A 13,631-nucleotide genomic window follows, 5' to 3' on the forward strand; every position below is an offset into this window, starting at 1 on the left:
TCCAAAGAGTTAAGTGCTGCCCACATTGAACACAAATGAGTGTCTCAACAAAGTGGGCCTTCAATTAGCATTGATGGATTGACTTTCCTACAGGCAGTAAAAGCTCAGTTTACAAAGAGAAATCCTATGAGATTAAAAGATTAAAAATCCACAAGTTAAGATACTGGGTCTAGAATTTTATATTTGTAGCTATTATATATATATATGTGTGTGTGTGTGTGTGTGTGTATGTGTGAGAGAGAGAGAGAGAAGAATATCCTTTGTTTCTGTTTTCAAAAATGTTTTCTAATTTATTGACATTAGGAGATTAACAATATTTGTATCAATCTAGGAATAAAAAAGATGGAATTTGAGTAGCATCAAACATACTCTTGCTGAGGTATAGGAGTAATTTTAAAGAATGTGAAAAACAAGACTCTGAAGATAAAAGTGTTGGTTAATAATAAATACAACACCAATAATAAATAGTTCCTGTTGTTGAAAACCATTTCATTTGAATTGCTTAACACAGATATCTTGAATATCAACATTTTGAATGCTTTCCATGTATTTTATGCTAGACTTTAAGGCAGGTAAGCGTGGTATTGAAGATGGGCCAGATGGGACCATTTAATTTGAAAGCATAATGAGTTTCCTCTTCAGCTTTCATTGGAGTTGCATGGCTTTCCCTCTTGGTCAGGTGACAGATAGCAAAGATCCCCTTAGTCAAAGCAGAATCGAGTTTGTAGGGACTAGGCTACTGCTGCTCCAGCAACACTGTTCCTAACTCCTACATCCAAAGCCCCTGCTGGTCTCTGTATTTGGAAAGTGTGAGCTAATCAACTGAGCAGCTGCTCACCACCAAAGATGGGAAGTGGAATCAGCTCAGAGAGCAAGGAGTCAGCCAAGAGGTCCAAAGAACTGGAGAAAAAGCTTCAAGAGGATGCCGAGCGAGATGCAAGAACAGTCAAGCTGCTGCTCCTTGGTAATAGGTTTCTCTTTTGCTTCCAGGACCTGTCCTTCTATTCTTCATTCATGGCATACTCACTTTTCTCAAAGTTTAACTTTAAGTGTCTTCCCCTAGGAGGATTTAATATATGTTTACGATCGTGAGTGAACTGATTTTTATGTGTACTCTAAATATAATTCATAATTTGTTTTATGTTTCATACTTATTACATTTGCAATAATGATAAGATCCTTAAACTTAAACCGATAATATTGCTAAAACTGCTGGAGGAATAGAGCCTTTGGTGTTGCTGTACATTTGAAAACACGGCATGCCTTTCCATATAGAACACTTGTGTATTCATTTACTCATCCCCCAAATTGTATGGCTACTTTTCATTACTCCAAAACAAAGAACAAAATTTTGTGAGAACTCTCATTTCAATAGTTGCCCAAAATAGCTAAGCTAATTAAGATTATTTGTGTGCTACATATTTTTAACAAACTACTCAATATTCAGCGGTCACTGACATAATACAACAGAAATTGTAACACTTGCGGATGGTAAGTAGAAAGAAGAAACTGGCAGAGCTGGGCGTAGTAATATTTCAGTTCAGCAACACATGAGATTTAAGGGAAATTTATTAACTGTGCACTTCTACAGAAGAAGCAGAAAAGTATAATTGGACATATCAAAACCAGTGATATTTTAGCACAAATATATGACAATATGTATTAGGTAAATATATTATATAATATATTATGTAATAAATATATTATATAATCCAGGGGTGACTGGCATTTGGTGGATTCAGTCTTCCATTTTGCATTTTTATGTTATCAGGTTCCCCACATTCATGTTATTGGCTAACTAATTATCCAGGTAGCTTTGCTTTTGAAACATTGACCTTGTGTTACAGTATTGTAAATATGATCCCCAAAACTAATAAAAACCTAAACCAACCCAGAAACAAATGAAAATCAGAGCTTTGACATACTGATAACTATGTATTTACCCTGGAGCTAATTATATGCAATAGTAGTTCATTATTTTAGGATTGTGACTCTATCATGCAGCAAATTTCATTTATTTTTAAGTATTATTTTACTCTAGACTCACTACTGAGTTTCAAAAACCAACCATGGACTGTGTCCCTTGTTCCTCAAGGAAAGAATTGTTTTCTCTCTTTCCTTGCTGGAGTTCTGTGGCAAGGGATGTCCACAGGACTCACATGTAGTCACCTAGAGATTGACAATTAAGGAAGGTGAAAGTACTGTCAAACATCCATAGGGCTATGGCCATTCAGATAGGTGTGTTGGAGGAAATGGCCAACTGGACATGGATTGTGATGGGGAAGAAGAAGGTAAAATAATATGAACACCTGACTGAAAATGTGTCATTTAAAATAAAGTCCCCAAAATACAATAGTGTAATGAATAAAATTGAGATTTTCATAAATTGTGAATTGAGAGTTGGCAGATTACTAATACATATTGACTTTTAGAACCAGAAAAGTTTAGCACTCTAGGGAGATATTCATCAGGGCACAACCCAGTACATGTAAAGCTCTCAAGTGGAAATGAAAATATTCTAATTGTGCTTTAACTTGTGGGTTTCTTTAACTCAAAAAGTAACTTTTATTAACAGGGATGAGAAAGAATTATCAGTAGCAACAATGTGTCTTTCATTTATCCAAGATTAAGCTAGTTGTATACATCCCTTTTCATATCACTATATTATTTGCACCAACAATATGTAGACTGAACAGCTCAGATTTAATTTAATAAAACAAGTATATTCTGTTCAGTTTTCACCCTTTTGATTTACATTTGAAACATTTGACTATTTTCTCCTTTTCAAATCTGAACTCTTGATTTGATTCAGTTGTCAAATTCAAACAATAAACTCTGTTTCATTCTCATTTTTAACTGAACTCAAATTATCTACACTGTATTTCCATATTCACCTGGGCTTCATTAAGGCATCATACAATGTCTTATAGAACTAACTCATCCTCCCTATTTTCTCACCCTCAAATGTCTTGGGTTCTTGTTGATAAAAAATCAACAATATGTATTTAGCTTAGTTATTGTGATGACCAATTCTGAATTCAGCCCTGTACTTACAAAAAAGAGAAAGCTACTAAACATCATGCAAACCTCTGCTTTCTTTGATCCTCACTATCTTGGGTGCTAAAACAGAACATTAAGTTTCCTATTTGCCATGTATTGTGAAGTATATGTCAACACTGTGTTAATGGAAATATATCTCAAGGAGTCTAAAGACACAGTCCCCTCTAAAAGCCTGGTGTCCACATTCATGTTTTTGTTGTTTTTTCTTCCTTAATTTAGAGTCACCATTTTTTTCTTTCTTTGAAGATAGGTGGCTGCTTGGTGGTAGTGACACTTGCCTTTTATCCTCACTTGGGAATCTTAGGCAGGTGGATATTTGTGATTTCAAGGCCAGTGTAGTCTACAGGGTGAATTCTAGGGACAACCAGGGCTACACATTAGAGAAACCCTGTCTTGAAAAACAAAACAAAATAGATTCTTAGACCATACACAATATACAAAGTATTCTGATTATAGTTCCCACCTCTACTCTTTCCAGTTCCTCCCTACTTCCCCAGCCCTCCAGATCCATTCCCTTTCTATCCCTAGAAAAGAACAGGATTCTAAGAGATGACAACAAAACATAACAAGGTAAAGTATAAGGAGATGAAGCAAAACTTATCTTACCAAAGTTGGACATAGCAACTCAATAGGAGGAAAAGAGTCCCAAGAGCAGGTACAAGAGTCAGAGACCTACTCTTTCTCCCAGTCAGGAGTCCCATAAAGATACTAAGTTACTAGGGGCAATATATTTACAAAGAATATGGTGCAGACCCACATAGTCCCTGTGCTTACTGCTTTAGTCTCTGTGAGTTCATATGTGCTTGGCATTGCTTAGCTGATTCAGAGGACTTTGTACTCCTAGTGTCCTCCATCCCTTCTTGCTCTTATAATCTTACCACCTCCTCTTTCAGGAATTCCCTGATCTATGAGGAGAAGGATTAAATGGAGATCTCCAGTTTAGATTCTGTCTCCATGTCTGACTGCCGGTCTTTTTATGTGTTCCATCAGCTGCAAGACAAAGCCTCTCTGATAGTGATGGGATAAGGCATGAATCTGCCAGGATATCATTAGGAGTGCTTTTGTTGTTTATTTTTTTAACCATTTGTGTTTAGCTTCACCCTAGGTCCCTGGGCTTTCTATTCTTTGGTTCTTGGTTACCCAAGCATTGTCATGTATGTGTTCCTTCCTATGAATGAGCCTTAAGTCAAATCAGATATTGGTTGACTACTCAGGCAAGTTTTGTGCTACCATTACTCTAGTATATTTTGCAGGCAGGACAGACTGTAGGTCAAAGTTTTTTTGTGGCTGAATTGGTGTCCACGTTTCTCTTTCAGTATCCTCCCACCCCACCTCCCAACCCATCCCATGTCATCTACTCCTCCTCACAGGTGAGAGCTTCCATGAGGAATAATAAACATCTGGCACATTAAGTTTGGGCAGGAAAAAGCCCTTTCCCATGCATTGAGGCTAAGCATGGCATCCCACCATAGACAATGAGCTCCAACAAGCTAGCTGGTGTACCAGTGTTAGATCCTGGTCCTACTGGCAGGGGCCCCTCAGATAGTCTAAGTTTCACAGTCTTCCACATACAGAGGGCCAGTTCTGTCCCATGGAGGCTCCACCAATGTCTGTCTAGAGATCATGAATTTCCACTAACTTGGTTCAGCTATCTCTGTAGAATTCTCAATCATGATCATACATTCCTTGATCATATATTCTATTCCCTCTTCCCTCCCTTTGACTGGACTTCTGGAGATAGGCCTGGTGCTTGGTTATGGCTCTCTGCATCTGGTTCCATTCATTACTGGATGAAGGTTCTCTGACGATAACTGGGGTATTCACCAATCTGATTATAGGGATAAGCCAGTTTGAGCATCATCTCCCCTATTGCTAGGAGTTTTAGCTGGGGTGCTCCTTGTGGATTCTTTGGAAGTACCCTAGCATCGGGCTTTTCCCTAACCCCATAGTGGTTCTCTCTATTAAGGTATCTCTATCATTGCTCTTCCACTCCATCCCTTTCCCCCTCCTCCATCCCTTTGCCTTTGTTCTCATTCCCTTTCCTCTTGATGACTAAAAATGCTTCTCTCCTTCCACCTAAAAATTCATTCACTTTCTAATTCTCTTGCATTCGCTTAACATAGGTATTTTAATGGAGTTTTAATTGTTTATAATTTACAAATTAGTGTATACTCCTGCATTCCCTTTGCTTGCTTGCAATCTGAATTTCTATGGCTTAGCACAGAAATGTATACTTTCCTAAAAACAGAGGAGGGATGAAAGCAGAGTCTGAAAGTATTCCTGGGTTGTTTTCAATGACAAGAACACAACCAGGACTTCACGTGAGCAAATAGAACTAAAGGGAAGCACGGTATTTTTTCAGTGAATTTGAAATCAATAGGAAATGTCTAGTCTGAAATCACTAGGAAATTACTGATGAATTTTAAGTAAATGTTATAATATCTGTTATTTTGTATATATATACATATTTATACATTTTATGAAAAATGAGATTGCAAGTTTCATCAGAAATTTTCAGTACTACACCAAGATTTGATGTGATATTAGTTAAGGAAAAATGTTTAGAGAAAGCTTTGAGAAACAAAAGCCACAGAAATCTGATGGTACTTATGTTACAGTAAGTCAGAGGAAAACATAGTAGATTGACTTGGCAGTGTGTGAACTGTGAAGCACATGGGAGTCTTTGGAAATGAATAAGGTAGCTACTTAAGATATCTAACTTTTATAAAAACAAATGTATCGGTCTATTATAATTTCTTATTGTGGATGTGGGAATTAGGAGGGATATTTTATTGAGAGAACTATATCAAAACCTTATTCATAGTTTCCTATTTTCATGGATATAGGACAAACTTGTGATTAACCAAAGTCTTCTTTGGAAACATCAAGTTATTCTAAAATGTTGCATACATTATTGTTGTCAGAATTAAAGTACAGCTAGAGAGATAGATGGCTATATAAAATAAGCTCACACAAGAGAGAAAAAAATTTACATACTTGTCTATTTCAGTCACTACATTTCGTGGCTTAACGCTGTAGTGTAATGATAAATAAAAGACATTTTTGAAAACTATTTCCAGTATCTAATAAAGTGAATATAGAATTTTTGGAAACACTGCTGAACTATGATAAACATATACTCCTTAGTGAGACTTTTGCAAACAGTTTGGGTGGTGAAAAATTTATGGGATTTGGATGTTTATTTTTGATGTATTTTCAGAAAAGTTTCTAAGAAAAAATAACAGACATAGAATTTCATCTGACCCCATGTAATTTCTAATATGATACACTGAAAAATCACAGTAATTTAATGTAACATTAATATGACAATAAAAACAGAGTATTCAACTCTATATCAGAAAATAGTCCTAAGCATTGGGAACGTATCAACACCATAAAGAAAATAAAATAGCAACAGAAATACAGGGGAAATAGTATAAACTTTAAAAGTTAAGGTAACAACAAAATGTGTGAACTGTTGAGTATCTCTTGAATCTATGAAATACAAAATGAATGAGAAGCACTGTGTAACAATCAAATACACTTGAAACTTTAGTGTCTGATTACAGAACACTGGTATTAAGATAAAATTTTTTATGCATGCAAATAATCTTACATTTGACAGAAAACACCTTATTACAAGATACACTTATCATTATTCATGGGCAAAGTGTATAATTGCTTTCAAAAATTTCAGCAAAACAAAACAAGTAAAAATGCTCACACATTCATGCACAGAAACTCAACTGTCCATTAATGACAAGAATGTGAGGATGACAGCATTAGTAACTGATAAAGAAGAGTGATGTAAATACAGGACTCTGAAGTAGTACATTTTCAAACTCCTGTTTATAATGTAGAAACAAAATGTGTGTAGGAAATAAATGAATGTTGTTCTAATTATTTTTAGCAAAATAAAAGTTCAATTACCAACATGTTTATAATTTTAAGCTAAATTTTACCAAATAATTCATGAACAGATCATTTCAACCTTACATAAACATCTATAGGAAGGTTTTTCAGTTCATTTTAAAGATTTGATAAAGAAAATGAAAACCTTGTTTGTAAAAGATAAAGTAAATTATTGGTAGACTGATAACAGTAATATATTAAACACAAACTAAAAGTTGAGAGAGGGGAATTGTATAAAAGATTACTTCCAAAAATTGTGGTTAAATACCATCAGGACATTCAATGGCATTTGCCACACCACTGTGTTAACAGATAAGTGGGGCTTCTTCTCAACAGAATAGCCTTTGGAATGTTCTTGCCCTTGACTTTTCTCTTGACAAATTTCCAGGCAGGTACCAGGAATTTCAACACAGATATGTAGGCATGAATTTCAGTCCAGTGTGTTTAGTTGAGAATACACGCTGATGGAACAAATCAAAAGTGTGAATGATGGGAATTTGCAGACCATAAACAATTGCCAAATGCTTATTTTTTATGAATTAAAACAAATAGGAGTTTGAGAAAATAATAGTTCAGAGATATGCTTCATATAAAGAAAGTGGCATATAATAGATGCCCGTACAGCAATTCAAAAAAAAACTTATCTATTATTTGTGGTTGACTTCATGTGGAAGAATACAGAAAACTGTGTAAAACTTTGGGCTAAATATATCAAAGAAATATGGCAAAACAGCAAGGTAAAAACAAAAAAGAAAAGTAAGCGTGGTCTGTATTTTGAAAAGCATTCAATTTCAAAAAGGCATTCCTAAAGTTGCTTCCTTATGCTGATACACCTGAATGACTGCTCATAAACATTGCAGTTACAGCAGAAATCTCAGAACCGAGGCACTGGCATGGAGTGGTCAGAGTGTAGGAAGTCTGACAAGCATGATCCATAAGAAAGTATTAAACAATGGAAGGGCTGGAGAGATGACTAAGATGTTCATGAGTGCTTACTACTGCTCCTCCAGAGGACATGAGTTCAGTTCCCAGCACCCACACCTAGTGGCTCACAGTTGCCTGTTACTTCAACTGCAGGGGATTTGACTTTCTCTTCTGTACTGTCTGGGAGTTCACCCTCATGTGTATATTTCCATAGATACAAATAAGCAAGTTCTTAAAAAACAATGAAATGTAAAACCATAAATAAAACAATGGAAGATACTGCTTTTGGAAGATTCTTATCTTCTGTGGGGGACTTCTAGTAGTTGCTAAAATATTGTCCAAGTCATTTGCATCTGTGATTCAATCTCCTGAAGCCCTAAAATGTACACGCTAGCAAAAAGACTCATAAACAAGGAAACTGACAATCACAGAGATACAATTTAATCATACTTCCTGGTAAAAGTCAGAAACGTATGGAAGTTAATTTAAATTACATAAATTAACAAAATGTATTTCTTTAACTCCAAAGCACATGTACAGAGTTCCGTTTTCTTTTCTCTTATGTGTTTCCTTCACTCTTTTTTTCATATTTGAATCCAGCCTATTAAATAGCTCTCATGTAGAAGAGATAGAAGTTTTTATTTTACTCATAAAGAGAACTATTGAGTGGAACAAGTGATTCCTTAAAAAGACTAAATATGATGAGGAGCTGACACTCTACTACAAATAATACCTATGAAGGGAGGCACAGCTTTCACTTTCACTGAAAACAGAGAGACTTGAGGGCATTTAGATATTTCACAGCTAATGCATACCTGGCAACCTTGTGATAAGATACAGTGTTAGGAGGCGCACTGAGAGCTTGTTTAGAGATTGTCCAAGTATACCCATTTCTACAGTTCTCATTTCTCTCATGCATAGCACATTGTCTCCAAGACTGGCTCATTCTAATTGATTTCTGCTGTAGATTTAGATGATTTTAATGGCAAGAAAAACCTCCTACATATGAATGCATGTCAAGTCATTTAATCTCCTCTGGCCTGCTTTAGCCAAATGAGCAATCAAGCCCTATTGCTGTGGATATTGTACCGATTTAATTTTTTCCATATTTCTGTATGACAATAGTTTTATTTATATTGCATTGCTTACAATAATTTGTGCACATTAAAATGTAAGTGAAGAATGAACTTATTTATTATTTGAACCATTATCTTCTTCAGAGAAACAAATATGTATCTTGTGCAAATTCCTTTGGTACTCTTTAACCCAGAAACTAATGTTAGTCATGACCACAATTTAGACGGAAGGAGCTATTTTGGGATGTACTCAGCATATGCAAACATGCTGTCATGAATATATTTAGCCCTGTAACATGATCTAATCCTACAAGAATGAAGTGGTGATTATGAACTAAGACCTAAAATTATGTGAGGATGAGAATGAACAGTTTATTTCTGGGGAACTTTGAGATGGAGTTTAAATGAAGATTTTTTTTGTACTACTTGTTTTTTTTTCTTTAGGAATTGTGCCAATATTGCAGTTAACTGTATAGAACATTCTCTTAGAACACTAAACTCACTAAACAGGACAAAGAAAATGCTTGAAAATTTTAAAAATCTTTAAAAGCTACTTTATTTGATATTCTGGCTGTTACAAATAATGCTGCTATGAACATAGTGGAACAGACATCCTTGTTGTGTGAATGTGCATCTTTGGGTATATGCCTAAGAGTGGAATTGCTGGGTCTTGTGGTAGACTGATTCCCATTTCCTGAAGAATCTCCATACTGATTTCCAAAGTGGCTGTATGTGTCTGCACTCCCACCAGCAGTGAAGGAATGTCCCCCTTTCTCCACATCCTCTCCAGCATCAACTATCATTGGAGTTTTTTATTTTAGCTATTCTGATAGGAGAAAGATGGTATCTCAGAGTTGTTTTGATTTGCATTTCCCAAATGGCTAGGGATGTTGAGCATTTTCTTAAGTGTCTCTCAGCCATTTTAGACTCCTCTATTGAAAATTCTCTATTTAGTTCTGTAGCCCACTTTTTAATTGGATTCTTTGGTGTTTTGGAGACTTGCTTCTTGAGTTCTTAGTAAATTTTGGAGATCAGTCCTCTGTCAGATGTGGGGTTAGTGAATATCTTTTCCCAATCTGTGGATTGCCATTTTGTCTTGTTGACTATGTCCTTTGCCTTACAGAAGCTTCTCAGTTTCAGGACGTTTATTAATTGTTGATCTCAGTGTCTGTGCTACAAGAGTTATGTTCAGGAAGAGGTCTCCTGTAAAAACTTGTTCAAGGGTACCTCCCACTTTCTCTTCTAACAGGTTCAGTGTGGTTGGATTTATATTGAGGTTTTAGATTCATTTAGATTCAAGTTTTTGCATGGCGATAGACATGGATCTATCAGCATTCTTCTACATGTCAGCTTCCGTTATGCCAGCACCATTTGTTGAAGATGCTTTCTTTTTCCCACTGTATAAGTTTAGCTTCTTTGTCAAAGATCAGGTGTTCATACATGTATGGGTTAATGTCGGGGTGTTCAATTCAATTCCATTGTTCTATCTGTGTATTTTTGTGCCAATACCAAGCTGTTTTCAGGACTATAGCTCTATAATAGAGCTTGAAGTCAAGGATGGAGATGCCACCGGATGTTGCCTTGTTGAAAATTAGAAACAACCCTGCTTCACATATCTATCCCAGCTTCCTCTCCCTCCCCTCCTATCCCAATCCCCACAAAGTCCCCCAATCTCCTACCCAATCACCACTCTGCTCCCCAGGGAGGGTACGCCCCTCCATGGAGGATCCCCAAAATCTGTTATATCATTTGGAGCAGGGCCTAGGCCCTCCCCTTATGTGTCTAGGCTGAGAGAATCCCTCCACATGGAATGGGCTCCCAAAGTCCATTTGTATGCCAGCGATAAATACTGGTTGAATACCAGAGGTCCTCACTGACACCCATGTTCAGGGGGTCTGGATTAGTTCCATGCTGGCCTCTTAGCTATCAGTCTTAGGTCCATGAATTGTTCAGCTCAGCTGTTTCCTTGGGTTTCACAGCCTGGTTTTGACCCCTTTGCTCATCACTCCTTCCTCTCTGCAACTAGGTTCCAAGAGTTCAGTTCAGTGTTTAGCTGTGGATGTCTGCCTCTGCTTCCATGAGCCACTGGATGAAGGCTCTAGGATAGCATATAAGGAACTCATCAATCTCATTATTGGGAAAGGGCTTTTAAGGTAGCCTCTCCACTGTTGATTAGATTGCCAGTTGGTGTTATCCTTGTAGATCTCTCAAAATCTCCCTAGTGCCAGATATCTCCTCAAACGTATAATGGCTCCCTCTATTATGGTGTCTCTCATCTTGCTCTCCTCTGTTCTTCCCCCAACTCAAACTTCCTGCTCCCCCATTTCATCCTCTCCCCTCTTCTCCTCCTTTGTTTCTCCCAGCTCCTTCTCCCCTCCCTCATGCTCCCAATCCACTCAAGAGATAATGCTTAAAATCTTTTCTTATTTTCTAAATGTTGACATTTCATTTAACTGAAAATACTCTGTGAATAATTTTTACTTTGTTACAGGAAATACAGACATTATATACTTGCTATAAAGTTTTTTATATTTTATTTTTAATTTAAGTTTAAATTAGAAACAAGGTTGCTTCACATGTCAGTTCCAGGTCCCTCTCCTTTTCCCTCCCCTCCTCCCGTGTCCTCCCACCAACCCCTCCCAATTTCCCCTCATTTCCCCAGAGAGGGTGAGGCCCTCCATGGGGTTGTCCATCATCTGTAATTTCATCCAGGCCAGAGCCTAGACCCTCCCCCAAGAGTTCAGGGTGAGAGTGCATCTCTCATTGTTGAATGGGAGCCCAAAGTCCATTTGTATACTGGGATAAATACTGATCTACTACCCAAGGCGCAATAGATTACCTAAGCCTCCTCACTGACACCCACATTCAGGGTAAATGTTCTTTGCTCAGTTTCAAAATTCTCCAGATTTTTCCCCAGCAGCGTCACTTTCATTGAACAAAATACAGTACATTACACTGTAAACATGCATTGAGTAGGACTGAAGCCCCTCCTAAAATAATTGATTTTTCCCCCCACATTGTCCTACAGTTGGAAATTTTCAATTCAGTAAAACCTAATATATATATTTGATGTAGTAGACTGAGACCCTTTGAAGCTGTCACTTGTGCCTGATGACATTGATTCCAATATCCACCTCTGTGGCTTGTGTTTGCAGGTCCATGGCTGGATTACAGTGTCTTAGTGGGGCCTAGAACTCACAGACCCTGTCTTTAACACCATCACTTCAAAATTAAATGAAATAAGGGAGCAGGAAGATTGAGTCAGGGGAAGAATAGAGGAGAGCAAGAAAAGAGATACCATTATAGAGGGAACCATTATAGGTTTGAAGTGAAATATGGCACTAGTGAGATGTCCAGAGATCTACAAAGACGACCCCACCTAAGAATCTAAGCAATAGTGGAGAGGTGACCTTAAATGCCCTTCCTCTATACTGAGATTGATGACTACCTTAAGTGTCATTATGGAACCTTCATCCCTTAGCTGATGGAAGCAGAAGCAGACACCCACAGCTAAACACTGAGCTGAACTCCTGGAATCCAGTTGCAGAGAGGGAGGAGTGATGAGCAAAGGGGTCAAGACCAGGCTGGAGTGACCCACAGAAGCAGCTGACCTGAACAACGGGGAGCTCATGGACCCCAGACTGATAGTTAGGAAACCAGCATATGACTTTTCTAGATCCCCAAACATGGATGTCAGTTTGGAGGTCTGGGCAACCTATGGGGCTTCTGGTAGTAGACCAGTATTTATCCCTAGTACACAAATGAAGGTTGGGAGCCCACTCTCTCAGGCTAGACACACAGGTGAGGGTCTGGGCCTTGCTTCAAATGATATGACAGACTTTGAAAGTCCCTCATGGTAGGCCACACCCTCCCTAGGGAGTAGAAAGTATAGGAGGTTGGTGGGGAGCATGGGAGAAAGGGAGTGAGAGGGAACTTGGATCAATATGTAAAACAACCTTGTTTCTAATTTAAATAAAAAATAAAAAAGTAAATGAGAAAAACTGTAAAGCAATATTGAAAAATACTTCAATTTTCATTCCTTGACTTTGCTTTTAACTTCCAAGGCTTGTGCTAGAAAGCACACAGTAACAATGATGGAGAAAACTGTGACAGATTAAGCAAAGAAAGAATGGGTACATAACAACCTGTCAATGATGCCTTATTTACTATGGTCTTACCAGTCTTTAAGCTTCAGTATCTTAGCTGATAAGCAGCTGTTCAGACAAGTGCAGAAATCAGATACATTGTGACATGCCAGGGTCATAAACACTTGCTGCAACATAGAGTTAAATTTAGATGCCTCTATATGTGTTCCTTCAGGCTCAGGAAAACAGATACATTTCAGTGAAAAAAATGTTTTATCAAACAAAGGACAAAATCTATTTTTTAATTTACTTTTCCTTCATAAAAACCATACAAACATTGTGATCACATTGTGTTTTATCTCTCCCAAGTCCTCTCAAATCCTTCCCACTCCATACCCACACAGTTTCAGGACCTCTTCTGAATAATCACAACAAAAAATCAATAAAACAGAAAATCAAAACAAAATAAACTTTATCAAAATAATAAAGAAAAGAAGTCTTCTTTCTTTACTCCTGGGCATGGTCCCTACACTGGAGTGAGGCTGACACACACAGGGACATGCCTTTGGAGAAC

The 13,631-nt window shown here is 37.3% G+C and overlaps 1 protein-coding gene across 1 annotated transcript in view; it reads left to right on the forward strand.

The window, feature by feature from the left end:
* Positions 1-723: 723 nt before the first annotated feature.
* Gnat3 (G protein subunit alpha transducin 3) overlaps positions 724-13,631 on the forward strand; it is a 43,627-nt gene continuing 30,719 nt past the window's right edge. Inside the window, exon 1 of the mRNA XM_005080877.4 lies at positions 724-964. Coding sequence (XP_005080934.1) covers positions 847-964 — 118 coding nt within the window. The 5' untranslated portion in view covers positions 724-846. The remainder of the gene's footprint in view (positions 965-13,631) is intronic.

Source organism: Mesocricetus auratus, unplaced genomic scaffold (genome assembly GCF_017639785.1).
Source record: "Mesocricetus auratus isolate SY011 unplaced genomic scaffold, BCM_Maur_2.0 Super-Scaffold_100043, whole genome shotgun sequence".
NCBI lineage: Eukaryota > Metazoa > Chordata > Mammalia > Rodentia > Cricetidae > Mesocricetus > Mesocricetus auratus.